Consider the following 17,759-nt stretch of genomic DNA (forward strand, 5'->3'; position numbering starts at 1 on the left):
TCAGCTGCTGAAGTCAAACAACTTGACTTGAAGTAGCTGAGCCACTAAGTAGCAATCTTGAAATTTGACTTTCCACTTTAATATAGGAACCATCACTGTGGGTGCTTAGGGCCAAATCTAGACTGTCCCCTCTTTCTGTATCATAGTGTGAGACCTCATTTTCCTCTTTTTCAGCTTCTCTCTCTACCTCTCTGTCTTTCTTCCTCCTTTCCTCTTTCCCTCTTCTTCCTTCCTTGCCTCCCTCCTCCCTCTTTCTCTCTTTCTCTCTTGTTTCTGTATGATTTGGGGAACTGAATCCAGGGCCTTTCATATTGCATGCAATTTCTCTACTATTCATCCACATCCCCAGACAACTCATGTCATATGATCTGGTAGGGAAGTAGTTTTCAGTGAACACACCTAATACTTGGAAGCATCTTTGTTCTTAATGTATTTCAGTATTTTTTGCTGAAAATGTAATTCATTGTTCCGTAAAAGCTAAGATGTATCACAGAGGTAAAAAATGCAAATGTTCTGAGTACTCCCTAGTCACGGTGTTTCCTTTATCCCAGTTTCAGGCTTTGTCCCAATGATGGACTCTCAGAAAGTCATAGTTTCGAACTCTCCAGGCTCCAGACCGTGTTTTTAATTTCCAAACCCACTGTGCCCCTATTGATTTCCCCTATGGGAGAAAGTAGCTACGTGCCAAGTTCAGAAGTTTCAGACAGGAGACAAACCTAAGCCTAAGCGACTGATTTTCCTTTCTCCAGTCTGTGTATTCGCCTAGAGCTGTCTCAGCTGGTCAGTGAGTCTTGAAGCTAATGGAGTGGTCTTGGCAGGCAAGCCTGTTCCAGGGCCTGAAGCATAGCGACTCTGACCTTCAGAAAGCATATTCCCTGGCCTTGTCACTGGGCTTGACATATTTATTATTTAGAGAGCTCAGCTCTCTGAACTCCCATGGACTAGCCCTTAAATGTACAACATGATCTGAACATCATGCATGCTTTACACCCAAGATCAAAGCAGACAAACTGATTATCTTTAGACACTTGTGTGGGGCGTGTGGGGGTAGATACATATGCTTTGGGGATCAAATCTAAGGCCTCGCACGAGACAGGGAAACACTCTATCACTGAGGTATAGTCTCAGCCTAGCTTTAGACTCTTAAACATTAAGAATCAAATTTGGAGCACAGAGAACATTGTGTGAAGATGCTTGGCTGTGTCCTTTTGACTTGGGTCAGCTCTGGCTTCATTAGAACATAGACTTTGGCTGATGCCCCTGCTGACCAAAAGCACCACAATGAACAGAGCTCCTGATGCGTTGCTTGCTGTGACGGAGGCTGCCATTCCCTCAGACTGAAGAAAACGAGTTGTGTCAGACACTCTTCTTTTCAGCTGCCTTAAGAGGTACAGGCTATTATTGTCACCATTTTAAAGATGGTAAAATAGAAGTGCTGAGAGCTCAAGAAGCTTCTCCATCCAGCCAGGTAGTGGATAGAGAGCCACTCGTCGCACTGCTATCTGCTAAAACTTAACCTCCTTTTTGCAAAATTTATTTGTATTGTATATATTTAAAGTGCATTACAAGCATACACATATAAACATGTGCAGCAACATAGTGACCTCACACAAGCAAAGTGTCCAGCTTGCCAATGAGTGGACAGCACATATCAAATCTCATGGGGTTTCTTGCCCTCGGAGAACCTGTTGTTTTAGCATTTGCTCTGAGCCCAGTCCTCAGAGGGTTTCCTTTTGCTTTGAGCACCATGGGATTCCTGCTCCTCATAGACTCTAGGTCTTCCTAAAAGGAGAGAAAGGCATTTCTCTAGCCTCATTTTCCTCTGAAGGCTCCTGGGTCTCATGGTAGTACACTCCTCTCTGGCTCTCTCTCCTGGCTGATCTCACTGGGCTCAGCTCCATAATCCTGAATGTCACTAGGCGGTTCTTCCCTGGCTGGCTAGAGCTTGCCACTCTTTTTTTTTTTTTGGTCGGTTAGGTCTTGGCTCACTCTTGGTCATGGGACATCAGAGGTGGTGCCATCTTGGCCTGCAGCTTCTCTTTGCACAATGGTTCCTTATCTCCACCCCATTTCAAAGCTGTTTGAGGTGAGCACACCTGCTTTCTACTTCCTGAACTGAAGAACACACCTGCTTTCTTTAGGTATCCTCAACCTGTGCCCAGGAGCTAGGGCATGCAACTCGGTGATTATCTATCTTTACCCCAAGAAGGTATCTGGCCATGTCTGGCCAAGACACTTTCAGTTGTGCAAGAAAAAGTATACTTTAATCCAACACAATATGGTGAATCCTGAATAACAAAGAATCATGAATCTTGTAATATCAATAATGTTGATGTTGGGAAAAAGTATGGTTTTAGAAAGAGAGAGAGAGAGAACTTAGTATTAATTCTAAAAGTGCATTTTCTTGACCTGCTCCCTTTTTGCAACATGATCTCATGCATCCCAGACTGTTCTTGAGCTCACTATGTAGTCTGGAGGATGATCTAGAAGACTTCTGACCCCCCCACCCCGCTGCCTCTACCTCTTCAGTGCTAGGATTACAGGCATGCACCATCTCAACCTGTTTATATGATGCTGGGGCTTGGAGCAGGCTAGCTTAGTGCTCTGCCAACTGAGTGACACCCACAGCCATAAAGCTATCTCTATATAGTGACATACGATACAGTCTACAACAGAACATGAGAAGAAATTGGAGGGGGGGCTCTCCTCTGACATTGCCCCATGAGGATTTGAACCTTAACCCATCTTCCCAGTATCCTTCGGAGTCAAATAGAGAGTTCAGGGGCCAGCAGAGAAACAGACTAGTACACTATATGCCATCTACTCTGAAGGCTAGCCTCTTCTATTTGCAGTCGTAGGAGCCTCTGGTCTAGAAGTAGGTCTAAAGCATATCCTGAAACGATTGCCCCCGCTCCATGGATCCACAGGAAAACAATGAGTACACCTCCAGTCCTTAGTATCACTCAGTTTTGTCTGTCGTCTGAAGGCACCTCTAAGCTCTTTGCTATTTTCAGTGTACCTGACTTTTAGCGGTGATCTGCTTCGAGCCTGAGCCCTGTTGAGGGATGTTTTGACATTTTAAGGGCCCCTTCTGAACACGGAACTCTTTTAGTGATTATAAAACACAAGTTACCTCATTTATACATTGGAAGAAACTAAACTATGGACCTTCCATTCAGAGGGCACCTAATGAAATCTAACTTGCTGGAGTTGGGCCCAAGTGCTAAAGGCCTCAATTTAGAGTGTGGTAGAAAAGATGAGCTTCGGGCAAATGAACTGAAGCATTTTACAAACAACAGTGAGAGCGGTGGTTTTTGTTGTTGTTGTTGTTTTTTTCTTTCAGTCTTTTATATTGGCAATTGAATGTTTATTAAAACAAAGTGCTTGGGGGAGGGGGAGTTGGAAAAACAGATAAGCTGTCTCTTAAGGAAGACATATGTAAACACCACCAAGCCTTCCAGCAAAGGGAGAGAGAACATCCTGCTGGTTGAAGTGAGTTGGTATTTCTCCAGGGTTCTGAGGACTCAAGCACAGGACTAATCAGTGGCTCTGCCTGATTTCAGCTGAGGTCCATCTCCTCTGCATTATCAAGTCTCACTCCTTTCCAAACAGCAAAGGAGCTCATGGCGACCTGGGCTTTGTCAAACTCAGCACATTTGAAGCTTTAAGTTTTAATAAAAATAGCAGACAATTGAAATCCTTTGTGAATTCTCAGAGGGGAGGAACAGGTTAGATATCTAATTACTCTGGATTCTCAATTAGTACATTTTTTTATTATGCTTGATAGTCTCAAATATTTTGATTTTCTACATGCTTAAACAAACACATACATAAAGCTTTTATCTCAATTTGGGAAAAGTGCACTTCATAAAAATTGACATAACACATTCTTTTTCTTTTTCTTTTTCTAGTTTTTCGAGGCAGGCTTTTTCTGTGTAGCCCTGGCTGTCCTGGAACTCACTCAGTAGACCAGGTTGGCTTCGAACTCAGAAATCTGCCTGCCTCTGCTTCCCAAGTGCTCGGATTAAAGGTGTGCACCATCACTGCCCAGCGACATAACACATTCTTGCTGCTATTCCCAAGCTTTGGGATACAAAAAGTCTCTTTCACCAGATACAAACAGTATCTGTGAGCAGTTCCATCCCAGGGCTGAGACAACTTCTGAAAAGATGAATGGTTGCAAGTGCTCTACAAATAATTGGAAGTATTCTGGGTACAGTCTTCATGTGGGATCCATATCTCAAAAGTTACCAACTATAAATTGCTACTTGCTAGCTCTGCCTTCTGTAGAAGGTTTGTGGATGAGAGGGCTCTGAGATAAAAATCAAGAGAGAAAAAAGAAAAGAGACAAAAGGTACCAAAAAAGGATGTGGCTTGTACCATGCAACACCATTAGGGTTGGGAACTAACCAAGGAATCTCTTACCATCACTGGAGCCGAAGCTTCCATCAATTGATTTCCTCTGAAACCTGCAAGCAAGTACACAAATACATATGTATACACACGTGTACACATCCTCTTAGGGTTCAGCATTTTGCATTATCTTCCTTTATACTCTGTTGAAAATTTTGTCTTCTAGGATCTTTTAAAAATGGCCCTTTGGAGAAATTACTGGTAGGAATTTAAAATGGCATAGCCACTTTGGAAGAAAATTTGGCGGTTCCCCAGAGAGCCAAACATAGACTGACCATATGATCCAGTAATTCTGTTCTCAAGCATGTGCATTATTTAGTAATGTTCATTCACTTTCAGATATAAGCTTACATCATAATAAGTGTCTTTTATAGCACACAATTCAATGTGTTTTAATATATCCAAAGACTTGTGCATCTGCCACCAGGATCTAATTTTAGAACATTTTCACGGCCCCCTCTGAAGAAGCTGTATATCTATAGCAATTAGTTTTCCTTCTCTCCTTTCCCCTGGCCCTAGGGAACCGCCAATCTATCTCTGTCTTTATAAATTTACCTCCTCTAGATAGTTTACATAATGAAACCATGGCACATATTACTATTTTTAATGTTATATTGTAACATGTGTTAGTCCATCAATATTTTTAAGGTTGAATAACACTCAAGTGGATGTCTACAACATTTCAGTTATTTGTTTTCCCTTGATGGGTACTTTTTTATTGTTCCTCTTTGATGTGAATTAATAACTGCTGTGACGATTTGTGTTCATGTTTTTCTATAGATCTATTTTCACGTCTCTTGGGTATATAACTAGATGGTGAGGGGCCAGGCATGAGGCCACTCTATGTTTTACTCTTCCAAACTGCTTTCCACAAAGGCTGTGGAGCAAGCACTGTTTCACATTCCTACAGCCAAGTCTGAGGAGTCCCATTTTTCTACAGCTCTTCTAATTCTTTCTTTCTTTCTTTCTTTCTTTCTTTCTTTCTTTCTTTCTTTCTTTCTTTCATTCTTCCTTCCTTCCTTCCTTCCTTCCTTCATTCCTTTCTTTCTTTCTTTCTTTCTTTCTTTCTTTCTTTCTTTCTTTCTTTCCTTCTTTCTTTCTTTCTTTTTTTTGAGACAGGGTTTCTCTGTATAGGCCTGGCTGTACTGCAACTCATTCTGTAGATCAGGCTGGCCTCAAACTCAGAAATCTGCCTCTGCCTCCCAAGTGCTGGGATTAAAGGCATGCACCACCACTGCCTGGTTTCAATTCTCATTTTATATTTAATTTATTTATTATGCCTAGTCTTTAGAGCTTGGCAACTTATTGCAGCTATGATTTGCATTTTTCTAAGGGTTAACGATGAACATCTGTTCATGTGCTTAATTGGGTATTCATATATCTTCCCTGGAGAAATATCTGTTTAAGCCCTTTACCCATTTTTTTTATGAAATGAAAAGTATTTTAGTTTATGTGTATATGTGTTTGTCTGTGTGCAAGTATGTGCACATGGATACATTGCCTACAAAGGCCAGAAGAGGGCATCAGACTCTCCTGAACAGGTGGTTGTGAGCCCCCTGAAACTGGTGCAGGAAATCAAACTTAGGTGCTCTGGAAGAGGTAGGATCCTTCTTAACCACTGAGCCATCTCCCCAGCTTCCTCATTAGACATCTGTGACTATGTTAGTCCTACGTTGATAATCAGAGATCCTGGTCACAACCTTATTATACCTGCAGACTTCTCTTGGTGGCACCAAATAATATATTTACAAATTCTGAAGATTAAGACTGGACATTCTTTCATGATCATTATCCTGTATTCCACACTGCCTACCAGCAAGCAGGCCAACCTATGAACATGTGAAGCTCTTTTTTTTTTTAAAAAGGAAAGTGTTCTCTAATTTCATTAGAAATGTTTTACAATTTTCATCATACATAACCCTAACACTTAATTTTTAAGCTGAACTCCTTAGTATTTTATTCCTTTGGAATTTTTATTTCAGGCTGTTCCTTGCTAGCAATGGAAATAAAATTGCTTTTGTATTTGATCTTGTATCGTGTAGCCTCATTTTGGTGTGATGAGATTATTTTGAAACATAAGTTTTAGTGGTGATGGTCGTGCAGCTGTGAATCAACACCCCTGAACCAAGCACTTTGAAGGGATGAGTTGATGGTTTATGAATTTTATCTCAAAGAAGCCATTTTCCCCTAGACGTACCATTTGGCACTGTCAATCAAGTTATTGTGAGAATTCAAATGAGGTTTTTTTGTGTGTGTGTGAGATTGGAGGGGAGGGGCAGCAGAAGGGCAGCAGAGCGGAAGCGCTCATGCTTTAACACAAGCTTATTTACTTTCTAATTCCCCAAGGTGTAACACCCATCTTCCATCAAAGAACTTCTCTTCAAACATCTTTTTTTCTCTTAGACACCAAACTTATCCTTGCTCCAGGGCCTTTGCTCTTGTTCCCTGCAAAGTCACTGTCCTCACTAGATCCTGACACTGCTGGATAGCAGTGCTTCCAAATGGCTCTCTGTCAATCAAATCAAATCCAAAGCAGGGTCACTTTAGCCATTCTCAACTTTACCATTGAGTTTGTTCCTCCCTGGCTTATGTGACCGTGTGATTCTCCCTTTGTACTCGAGGTGGTAGTAGAGTATGTAGACTCTTGTTCATGAACCTCTGGGTTAGGATTGGACATGCAGGAGTTGACAACTAAGTATTTGTTGAGTGACAAAGCATATCATTAAGGAGAAAAGTTAAAATTCAACCCAACTGTTTCACCCAGAAAAAGAATACTGTGGGATAGGCCTTTCTGATCAATTTGGTGGGCAAGTAATTATCTCGGCTCTAAGAACATAAAGCAGGGGCTGGAGAGATGGCTCAGAGGTTAAGAACACTGACTGTTCTTCCAGAGGTCCTGAGTTCAATTCCCAGCAAACACATGGTGGCTTGTAAGCATCCATGATAGGATCCAATGCCCTCTTCTGGTGTGTCTGAAGACAGCTTCAGTGTACTCATATACATAAAATAGATAAATAATTCTTTGCTGTGTGGTGGTGGCACACGTTTTTAATCCTAGCACTTGGGAGGCAGAGGCAGGTGGATCTCAGAGTTCAAAGCCAGCCTGGTATACAGAGTGAGTTCCAGGACAGCTAGGGCTACACAGAGAAACCCCGTCTTGAAAAAGCAAAAATAAATAAATAAATAAAAAAAATTATATATATATATATATATATATATATATATATATATATATATATATATATAGAGAGAGAGAGAGAGAGAGAGAGAGAGAGAGCATTTGCATAATGGGCTTTACCCATGCTTGGATTTTGTTGTGAAAACCACTACCATTTTCCATGAGAGGAGTTAAGTAATTTCCACCGCTAAGATGAGGCAGGAAGTATCATCCAGTTAGCAAATTTAAAACGTAGCAGATGAGACTTATATTGGGTTGGATGAGATGGTGCACCTTGACAATCAGTCTGGAAACTGGGCTGGCCTCATGACTCATTTGTCCTCCAGTAGATACAGGGAAAACCTCTGAGCCTTGTAGCTTGAGGCTTATATTTGTCTGTTCGCTCTGAGATTCCACAGTCCCTGGCTGGCCTGTGGGAATATCAGAGACCAGGAGCCCAGTCCAGGATTGCCAGTTTCTTGGACCTGCCAGCAGGTTACATTTTGTAGCTACATCCAGCTGAGATTTCTAAGCTCAGTATGATGAAACTAAAAGTCTCTGAACTGTGTAATCTCAAGAAGTGAGTTGATGGTTTGTATTTTTCTTCTTAAAGAAACTATTTTTCTAAATGCATCATTTGGAGATATTAATCAAAACAGAACCATTAGCTGGCCCTTTCATCATCTTCTGAGACAACTGTATACTGATATGTATGTGTATTTCTCTCTCTCTCTCTATATATATACATATATACACATATATATAGTATGTATGTATATATATACATATATATGTGTGTGTGTTTGTATATATATGTTATATATATACATATATATATAGTTATTTTTAAAAAATGACAATGTAGCAGTGGATAAAGGAATCAAAAATATATGAGTGAATATTCTGTTCAATATAGAATTGAACAGTTGGGCTTAATGAATGGCAGGGTTGTTGAAAAGAACAAGAGAACACATATTCAGTGCTCTACTCCAAGCTTGAACTTCCACTGTAGAGGGTATTAAAACACTCATGCTGAGATAGGAGGTAAACGTGGGAAGAAAATGGTATTTTTATGACAAGAGAGCATGAATCTCTTAGCTCCCCAAGACTTGGGGCCATGTCTGTCACAAGTGTTTATTATCATGATCCCATACTGTAGACTATAAATCGCACATAAGTCAATAATAAAACATAGGGACTCATCAAGAAAACAGCATTCAGCTGAGAGACCTTTATTTAGTTGTATGGAAACTTTTGTTTCACTCAGTTCAGTGAAGGAGTCCGCCTATTAGCATTTTCATTCCGTCTAGTCCCCTATTTAGCACGCCAAATGGTTCTGTGTCTCTGTGTTTCTATTTCAGTGTTTCTATATTTGGAAAGAGTCTCTGTTTGGGCACTTGACTGTAGCAAAGTCATCGGCAGTACACTTTCAACAGAGTTTGAGCACGGATTTCAAGAGCTCTGCTTGCCTCAGCTGCAGAATTAACAGCTCTAGAGATGATGGCAAGCAGCTAGACATTAGTCCAGTCTTTGTCCCTTTGGGTGTGGATGGTGCCTATTAGCTGACCGACTAAAGAGAAAACATTCTGCTTTCTGATCCTAAAATCTAGAAGGAAAAGTCTGGCTAAGGAGCAGAAGATTCTTTTTTTAAAAAAAAGATTTATTTATTTATTATATGTAAGTAAGTACACTGCTGCTGTCTTCAGACACACCAGAAGAGGGCGTCAGATCTCATTATGGAAGGTTGTGAACCACCATGTGGTTGCTGGGATTTGAACTCAGGACCTTTCAGAAGAGCAGTCAGTGCTCTTAACCACTGAGCCACCTCTCCAGCCCCCAGGAGACTCTATTGCGACCCTGAATCTCATCTAAGGCAAAACAGGCAACCTTTTGGCTCCTGTACAATGATAGCCTTGCTCAGGTGTATGCAGGTGGTCACACTTTGTTGGCCCGGGACTGTCCTTTCTCATAGGCCTCTACTGTAACAGGACCGACCTTAGCACAACTGACTCCAAGTTGGAAGTGCCATTCAGGCTGTAAAACTCAGCATGTAGTCAGCCCCACCAGCCAAAATGAAAATATCTAACCCATCAAAGTCCACACAGTTCTGTGGAAGCCTCAAAAAATATACTAACCTTGGATTTTAGTTTCTGTAGGTCCACTTCTGGTCTTATTAAATGAAGTATCCCAGCCCAGAACATCATTTTTGTGTTTAAAAGCTCATCCTGAGAAAGGTTCAGTGCTACACTGGGATCCGGAACTACACTGGAACACTCAGTGTACTTGCTGGCTAATAAAGACTTTCTATTGGCTTGAACCTATCTATGTCTGATCAGTCTTCTCTGGTATCTACCCTACGATACTACCACTCAAGACTCACTTGGATCAAGCCTGTTGAAGACTTTAGGCTCTAGAGCCAGACTGCTTGAGTTCAAATCCTAGCTCCTTTAGGTATTGGGTGTGATTCCTTGATCAAACTGCTTAACTCCTCTGTGCTTCAATTTCCTTGACCTTCTGCATAGTGACAATCACAGTATCTCAATAATAGTGGCTCAGGGCATCTGACGAGACTATCCCTTGAGGGCTCAGTACACCGTCAGGCACATAGTAAGCATACAGCTATATTTAACACATTAATAACTGTAACTTGGTGTAATAAGCTGGTAGTCCTTCATGTATATACATACTTTCAGGTATGCCTGGTTGCCTGTATCCTAAGCTTTTGTTTTTAATACTTTTTTTTTTAAAAAACATCTGGATCTTGTGTAATTAATTAAGCCTCCAACTCGCTATGTAGTCTAGGATAAATGACTTTGGACTCCCTGTGCTCCTGGCTCCCACTCCAGAGTGCTAAGCTGGGGCATTCCCATGGGCACCCCATGTCAAGCTCTTTTTTTCACCTTATAATTTAAAATAATTTTCAATTTACAGAGATGTTTCAAGGATGAATAGAAAAATAGAATGTAGGATATTTCTTGATACATCCTTTATCTTGTCAGTATCTTTGTCTGTCTGTCTCCCTGTCTTCTTTCTTTTTTTCTTTCTTCTCAGAAAGGATCTCACCCAGTCGCCTAGACTTCTGGGAATTCACAAAGCTCGTGTTTTGTCACCCCAGTGTCTACACCAATAAGCCTGGCTTTAGCTCTATTCCTCAGCTCTCCTTTTCCAAATGTATATAGCACATATTCATCTACATATATATTAACATATAGCACTTGAATGTCTCCATGTGTGTTAATTTATAGCACATTTACATATATGTTAATTTATAGCACTTGGTCATCTACATATATATTAATTTACAGCACACACTCATCTACATATAAATTAACCTTTAGCAATGCTCATCTACCTGTTTTTAATTTATAGCATGCACTCATCTATATGTATGTAAACTTTTTCTTGTGCCATTTGAGGTTGTTATAGATTTTACCTTCATTATTTCTACAGAGTGAAGAAATCAAATTCTTCAAATTTAATGCTTGCATACACATTTATTTAGTATGTTATTGGGGGTCATCATGCTAGGCAAGTGCTCTGTCACTGAGCTATATCTCAGCCCACTGTTTAGTTTTTGTCCTGAGGCAGGCCCTAAATTGCCCAGGCTGGACTTGAATCACTCTGTAGCCCAGGCTGACCTTGAACTTTCAATCCTTTCCCTCAGCCTGTGGAGTAGCTGTGAGTACAGACCTTGCTCTAATGACCATTCTTAACCTGAGCACGCGTTAGCTGTGATGTTTGCAAATCCCAGCTCCTCCTCTGTGTTTATCAGTGAGCCCTTGGCCTGCTATTGGGGGGGGGGCGGGGATATACTTATTTGAGTGTCCATGTTACTGGGAGCACCTTACCCTGATGAGCAGCTGTTAGTCTAAATTTGTTGGATTCACTGGATATATATTTGTGGATATTGAGATCTTTCCTCTCTTCACGTCTTCATATATTTCCAGTTTTTCAAATGGCCTACAACGCATATTGCTTAATTATTTTGGTGCTTCAACCTACCCAGGCTTGGATAGCGGTGGATCCGTTTTTGTTTATTTATTTTTAGTTGTGCCAAGGCTCAGACCCAAGACTTACATGCACTAGGGAAGCATTTTCCATGGAGCCAATCCCCAGCCCTCGGTTTTCTGGGACAAGCTCTCCACTCTGTAGCTCAGGCTGGCCCTGAACTCTCTAGGTAGTTCCTGTAGACTCTAAATTTGCTAATATTCCTCCTCCTCCTGAGTGATGGGATTGCAGGCATACCCCAGGTGGGGAGCAGGTTGAAGGCAGGGTCTCAATTTTTATGAGTGTAGGAAAGACTTGCTTCCTGTTGGAAAGATGGGCCTTTGCTCTGCCAAGGAAGCAGCCACGAGCGCTTCTCACAGTTGGTGTGTGGCTTACCTAACACTCTCATGGCTCTCTGCTGTCTTTGTATATTTTTTCTCACGTTTAAGATGAGAGGGGGGAAAACTCTATCTGTTTACTGTAAGCCTCCTGTCATCCTTTTGTAGATGTTTCTCAGAAAGCATAACAAAACCAGAATTCTCAAAGCTCAGCCCTGCAGAGAGAGGCAGAGAGTGTTAGAAAATTTTATTTATTTATTTATGTTTAAAACTGTGGGTGTGGGGATGCTTCAAATTCCTTTTTTTTTTTTTTTTTTTTTTTTTTTTTTGGTATAGAATAGAGTTTATTCAGGGCATGGGGAGGGAAGTTAAGAGAGTAGTAGAGGCAGAGAAAGGTAGAGAGAGAGAGAAGTAGAAAAGAGGAATAGAGGCCAGCCATGGATGCTCCAAATTCTTAAGCAAGGAGATTTCCTTGCTCAAATGAAAGCATGGTTAGCTCTCCCTTCCCCATGAAGGAACATTTTACTGGGAGATTAGTGCACCTGGTAATATGCATCAAAGCACATCACTCCAGCTGCGGACTAGACCTCAAGACTTATTTTAGGCATTCAATTTACTTTTTGACCGAATGCTTCAGTTTGATTCCAGACTCCATGCTGGAGAAAGCTGGCACTTCCTGACAGTCTACAGGATGTGCAGTGAGTATTCTCAGGTATATACACAGACAAGTTGCCTTACTGTTGTGGTTTCACAATAAAAACCTTACCAGCATGTTATGTGGGACATTGACTTCAGATTTGTAAGTGAGCCAAGTATCCCTTCGTTCCACATTAAGAGAAACCTGCAGTACAAGTACAGGAGGAAAAGCAGCTTGCCTAAGACCACACTTAGTGGCCACTCAGTGAGCTCCAAAGCCCATGTTCTGAACATCGCACGGAGAGGCAAAAGGGATGAAGAACCTGTGGACTTACCTCACATGATGGACAAGCACAACGAGCAGGCATCCCAAGTAGAAGGACAAGAAAACGAATACACTGAAAAGACTGGATTTCACATACACAGATTCTGGGGAGAGAGAAACAGCTTTGGTCAGCTCGTCCTTGGAAATAGGAGAGCTGTGTTGGAGACAGCACTGCTTAAAGGATCCACCTCCATCACATCCATTCTTAAATCCTAATAAAATGTCACTGGAGCTGAGAAATGTGGGAGGCCACCGGGATGCTAACCACAAGTGGCTCTGCTGTGATGACCAGCCATGGAAGAGGAGAAAAGATCACTGGATACAACTCTACAATTGACTCCCCTCCCTCCTTGCTTCCATTCATCTTTTCTGTTATTTCTCCTCTCCCCACTCTTTTCTCTCTCCCCTTCCTTCTCTCTATTTCTCCTTCCCTATTCCCTCCACTCCCCATCTTTCTGTGCTGTTGGGCCTCATACAAGTTAGGCAAGCAACTCTACCACCAAAACTCACCCCGGAAGATCTAATCCTATCTGTAAGTTAAATACACTTTAGTATTCTTATGATGGCTTCCCTTGAGAGGGAGACATTAGCATTTAGTAGCATGATAGATCTCTCCATACAGGACTCTTTCCAACACACTCCAGAGCCAAACCAACCTTTGATGGATGGGACAATGGTCACTTTCAGGTTCTTTGATCTTTGTAGATTCCACGTTTGGTTTTCATTTTCTGGTTAAAAACAAAACAAAACAATAACATACAAACAAACAAGTCCCAGAACACAATGGGTCAGATACTAGACTCTCATCCACCATCCTGGCAGTTGTATTATACAATGTATTATACAGTGTCCACTCTGACTGATGTATAAGAACTGGAGGAAGATCCAGCATCTAACATGTCAGATGTCCCTCTGATGAAAACTCTCAGATTGGCCTTTGCTTGGGTGCATTCTGGTAGCACCAGCTGACGTAAATGAGATGGAATAGCTGCCTTTCTTTTCCACTATGAAAGACTTGACCTTTCTCCTGATGTCCACAGACCTCTCAAGAGAAACGTGGCCAAACCAGACAACTACATCCTCCTTTGCTTGCATTTTTCCTAGCCAGCAAAAATGTTTTTCTTTATACAGTCATCAAAGGCCCTGGAGTTTATTCAGGAACATTAAACAATGCTGGTAAGCCTATAGAGCTACATAATTAAGAGATTAAAGTACACGCAAGTAGAAATGTCACCTGAAACCAAGGGAGACATAATACTCAACAGAAAACACCCTCTGTGTGAGTGACATATGGCCCATTAGCAGGGGGTCTGTGGTCTCAATTAGAGGCCTACTCTACTCTCTGGGCAACACAATTATTTGCATTTGCATTAGAGCTTATATAACCCCTTGTTATTGGGATAACATGCTTGGCTTTCTTACTGTCTTAGGAGGTAGAATTTTGGCAACTGGGATAAAACTAGATTTTTCCTTGTACATCCTTGTGGAAGGGCTGATTACTGATGTATATAAGTGACTCCCTCTTAGGAAATGGACTTTAAAAAATGTTTTTATTTCATTTATTCTCTCTATCTCTTTCTGAGCATGTACATGTGTGCGTGTGCATGTGTGTGTGTGTGTGTGTGGTATGTGTGCGCATGTGTGTTTATGGAGGACAACTTACTGCAGTTGAGTTTCTCTTTCTACCACATAGAATCCAGGGATTCATCTCAGATCAGTTGGTTTCCCACTGGCCCGGGAAACAGACCTTTTTGCATTTACATTGCAGAAGCAAATGAAATGCCTACTAAGTGACCTCACTTTATATGGACTGGTATAAGACTTTTAAAAAGTTGAAAAGCTCCACAAAATCAATCCACTCATCATTCTAACATTGAGAAGATAGGAGCTCATGAATCTCTACCATCAACAGTTGATAGCTTCTGTATAAAGGAAAAAGAGTGGCTCCTGATAGATTGACCATCCTCCAGTAGATGACCCCATGCCCAGGAAGAAACAGTCATTACAAACTGGACTCTATGTGTCCATACTAAAGTGGACATGACGTTGGGAGGAAGTAGGGGGGGTAATGGGTGGATCTGAGAAGAATTAAGAGTAGAAGTGGGGGCTGAATATGATTAAAATACATTGTATAAAATGTTCAAGGAGTTGAAGTATTATATTAGAAAGCTGAAGGTACTAAGAGACATTTTGTAGTAGCCATACTACCTTTAGATATGGAATTAAGTTTATTTTATATTCTTATCCAAATGTCTCTAGAGTGCCTTGTCAAGTCGCTGTTGTTCGGCCCTCAGATGAGCTTTTGGCCTCCTTTTCTTCCCTCCCAAGTATCCCTCAGTGCCTCTTACCCTGGATGGAGAACGATCCGCCACAGGCATAATCTTCAGGTTTTATCACAAATACCACGAAGAACTGCTCATCTGGAAAATCCTTCTTCTGTGTAGGACATAATAATCTCATGATTCACAGGAAAGAAAGACAGCCAGGAGGAGACAGTCCAGCAGAGCGAGGGGCAGTAAGGGAAAGGAAGAAAAGGACAGGTCGCCCCTGCTCTCTAAGTCCCCAGGAAGGGCTCCCACATTCTCACACTCTGCTACAGATCATCCAGGAACATTACTCCGTCCAAGAAATGAATATAAGTGGATGCATGGACAATTTAAAAATCTGTGCCCGTGTGAGGACTTAGTACTAAAATGAACACAATAAGCCGTAACGCCAATTGCCTAGATTACCAAATGGCATTTGTATATACATGTACATACACATACATACATATTTGAGATGGTCTTCCTATGTAACCCATTTTGGCCTTGAACAGGTATACATTCAGGAATTGATTGGTTTTATTTTAAAATGAAAAGTAACTTGTCTAAAATCATGTAATAACTAGCTAAATAAATAGTGGAGGCCAGGGAGTCAAAGGACTTGGGTGAGGCCTGAGCTGTGGCTCTAGCTTTTATTTCTGTGCCTGTGCTGTTTCAGTCCTGGTGCATGAGTTAATCCCCATTCGGGAAACCATATATTATAGTTCTTTTACCCAGGCATTTTTGCCATGCTCAAATTTCTGATATTGTGTTTAGTTCACTGAGAAAATGTCAAAAACCTGAAGCACAAGTCCAGAAAAGGAATAACAATTTACTGCCAAATACACTGAAGGTAGTCATACTGTAAGTGTGGCAATGCTTTGCCTGGGAAGAGAGATGATCAACTGAGAAAAATGTCTTCCTGTGATGGGTCTATAGGCAAGTCTGTGGGGCACGTCCTTGATTAATAGTTGATGTGGGAGGGCCCAGCCCACTGTGGATGGTGTCCTGGGGAGGTGGTCCTGGGTTTTGTAAAAAAAGCCAGCTGAATGAAACATGGAAAGACAGCCAGTAAGGAGCCTTCCTCCATGGCTTCTGCTTCATTTCCTGCCTCCAGGTTCCTGCCTTGACTCCCTGCCCTTGCCTTCCTGCATGATGAACCATGCGTGATATGGAGGTATAAGCCAAATTAAACCTTCTCCTCCCCAAGTTACTTTTGGTCATGGTGTTTTATACAACACTAGAAAGCAAATGAACACCTATTCTGTTGTTGTTTTTGTTTGTTTGTTTTATCCTTTTTTTATTTGGGGGAATCACATCATTCTTGTATGCTAAGGAAGAAATAAACACGACCAGCAAGGGTATTAAGGCCCTGATGCTCAAAACTTGAAGTTTGACTGATAGGAATTTTTAGGTCTGATATCTAAATTATACTTAGATTCTCTCCATTTTTTCGTGTATTAATCAACAAGCAATGTTGCCTTAGGATACAGGGACAGTTCAGGTCACAGATTTCTTAAGTACCAATCTAGAGAGACTGGGATAGACTATCTCTTGGAATATGACAACAAAATATATATATATATATATATATATATATATATATATATATATATATATATATATATACTTACACACACATTTTTGCTATAAAACACCACTGAAGTATCAGTTTAATTACAAATACCAAAAGGACAAAGTGTCCTCAAATAGAGCCCATATGCCTTTGGATCTTTTATTCTGTCTAGAGTTCAATCCAACTTTTGGTGAGTGTTACTGGTAGAAATTATTATAATACATTTGATTGTTTTAAATGGCTGTAATAAACTCTACCCTAAATTGCCACACCTCACTGAATAAATTGGATCCATCTGGCCTTTTCCCAATAAGCAATCTGTCAGATATATGTCCTACCACACTGTAGAGTCCCAAGAACCCGCAAGGAGATAAAAGAACACCTGGAAGGGTAGCGTTGCCCACCACCACCACCACCCAGACACTGACTGCAAGCAGAGCGCTTTCCATTTTTAAATCAATCAGAGAGAAAAGAGATCCAAGGTACACAACGAACAGGTTTCTCCTTTGGTCCAGTGGGCAAGCAACTATCAGTTGGGCCCCATGACTGTTGGGATCTCAGAAGCAATATCTCACCTGTAGCGTGATGGCAGCTTGCTTGGTCATGGACTGATAGACACCATTGAATTCCACATTGTGGTCCAGATCATACACTGGACACTAAAGCACATGAGAGACAAGAGACAGGGGATCAGCATTGTCACCCAATATTCTTCCACAGGCAGGTATCAGCACTGTGCCACCCGGATCACAGGCCAAGGGAGTCAAACTAATCTAGACGCCATGGAGACTGCTCTGCAGAACAGCTATGAAATGGTCCTCTTAAACTTGGGCTTCTCAGGCAGGGTGGTACATACTTTTAATCCCAGCACTCAGGAGACTAAAGCAGATGAATCTCTGAGTTTGAGGCCAGCCTGGTCTACAGAGTGAGTTTCGGGACAGCCAGGGCTACACAGAGAAACCCTATCTTAAAAAACAAACAAACAAAAAGCCTCTTGTACTTTGACCTAAAATGTCAGAATCAC

At 41.3% G+C, this 17,759-nt stretch overlaps 1 protein-coding gene across 2 annotated transcripts in view; it reads right to left on the bottom strand.

Annotated features, from left to right (window-relative positions):
- Sidt1 (SID1 transmembrane family member 1) overlaps positions 1-17,759 on the bottom strand; it is a 97,406-nt gene that overhangs the window by 29,617 nt on the left and 50,030 nt on the right. For both annotated transcript variants that reach the window (XM_031363958.1, XM_031363959.1), the window contains exons 6-10: positions 17,311-17,394; positions 15,205-15,292; positions 13,513-13,584; positions 12,867-12,960; positions 4,426-4,469 (exon numbers count right to left, since the gene is read on the bottom strand). In XM_031363958.1, coding sequence (XP_031219818.1) covers positions 4,426-4,469; positions 12,867-12,960; positions 13,513-13,584; positions 15,205-15,292; positions 17,311-17,394 — 382 coding nt within the window. The remainder of the gene's footprint in view (positions 1-4,425; positions 4,470-12,866; positions 12,961-13,512; positions 13,585-15,204; positions 15,293-17,310; positions 17,395-17,759) is intronic.

This window comes from Mastomys coucha, unplaced genomic scaffold, assembly GCF_008632895.1.
Source record: "Mastomys coucha isolate ucsf_1 unplaced genomic scaffold, UCSF_Mcou_1 pScaffold12, whole genome shotgun sequence".
In the NCBI taxonomy this organism is placed as follows: Eukaryota; Metazoa; Chordata; class Mammalia; order Rodentia; family Muridae; genus Mastomys; species Mastomys coucha.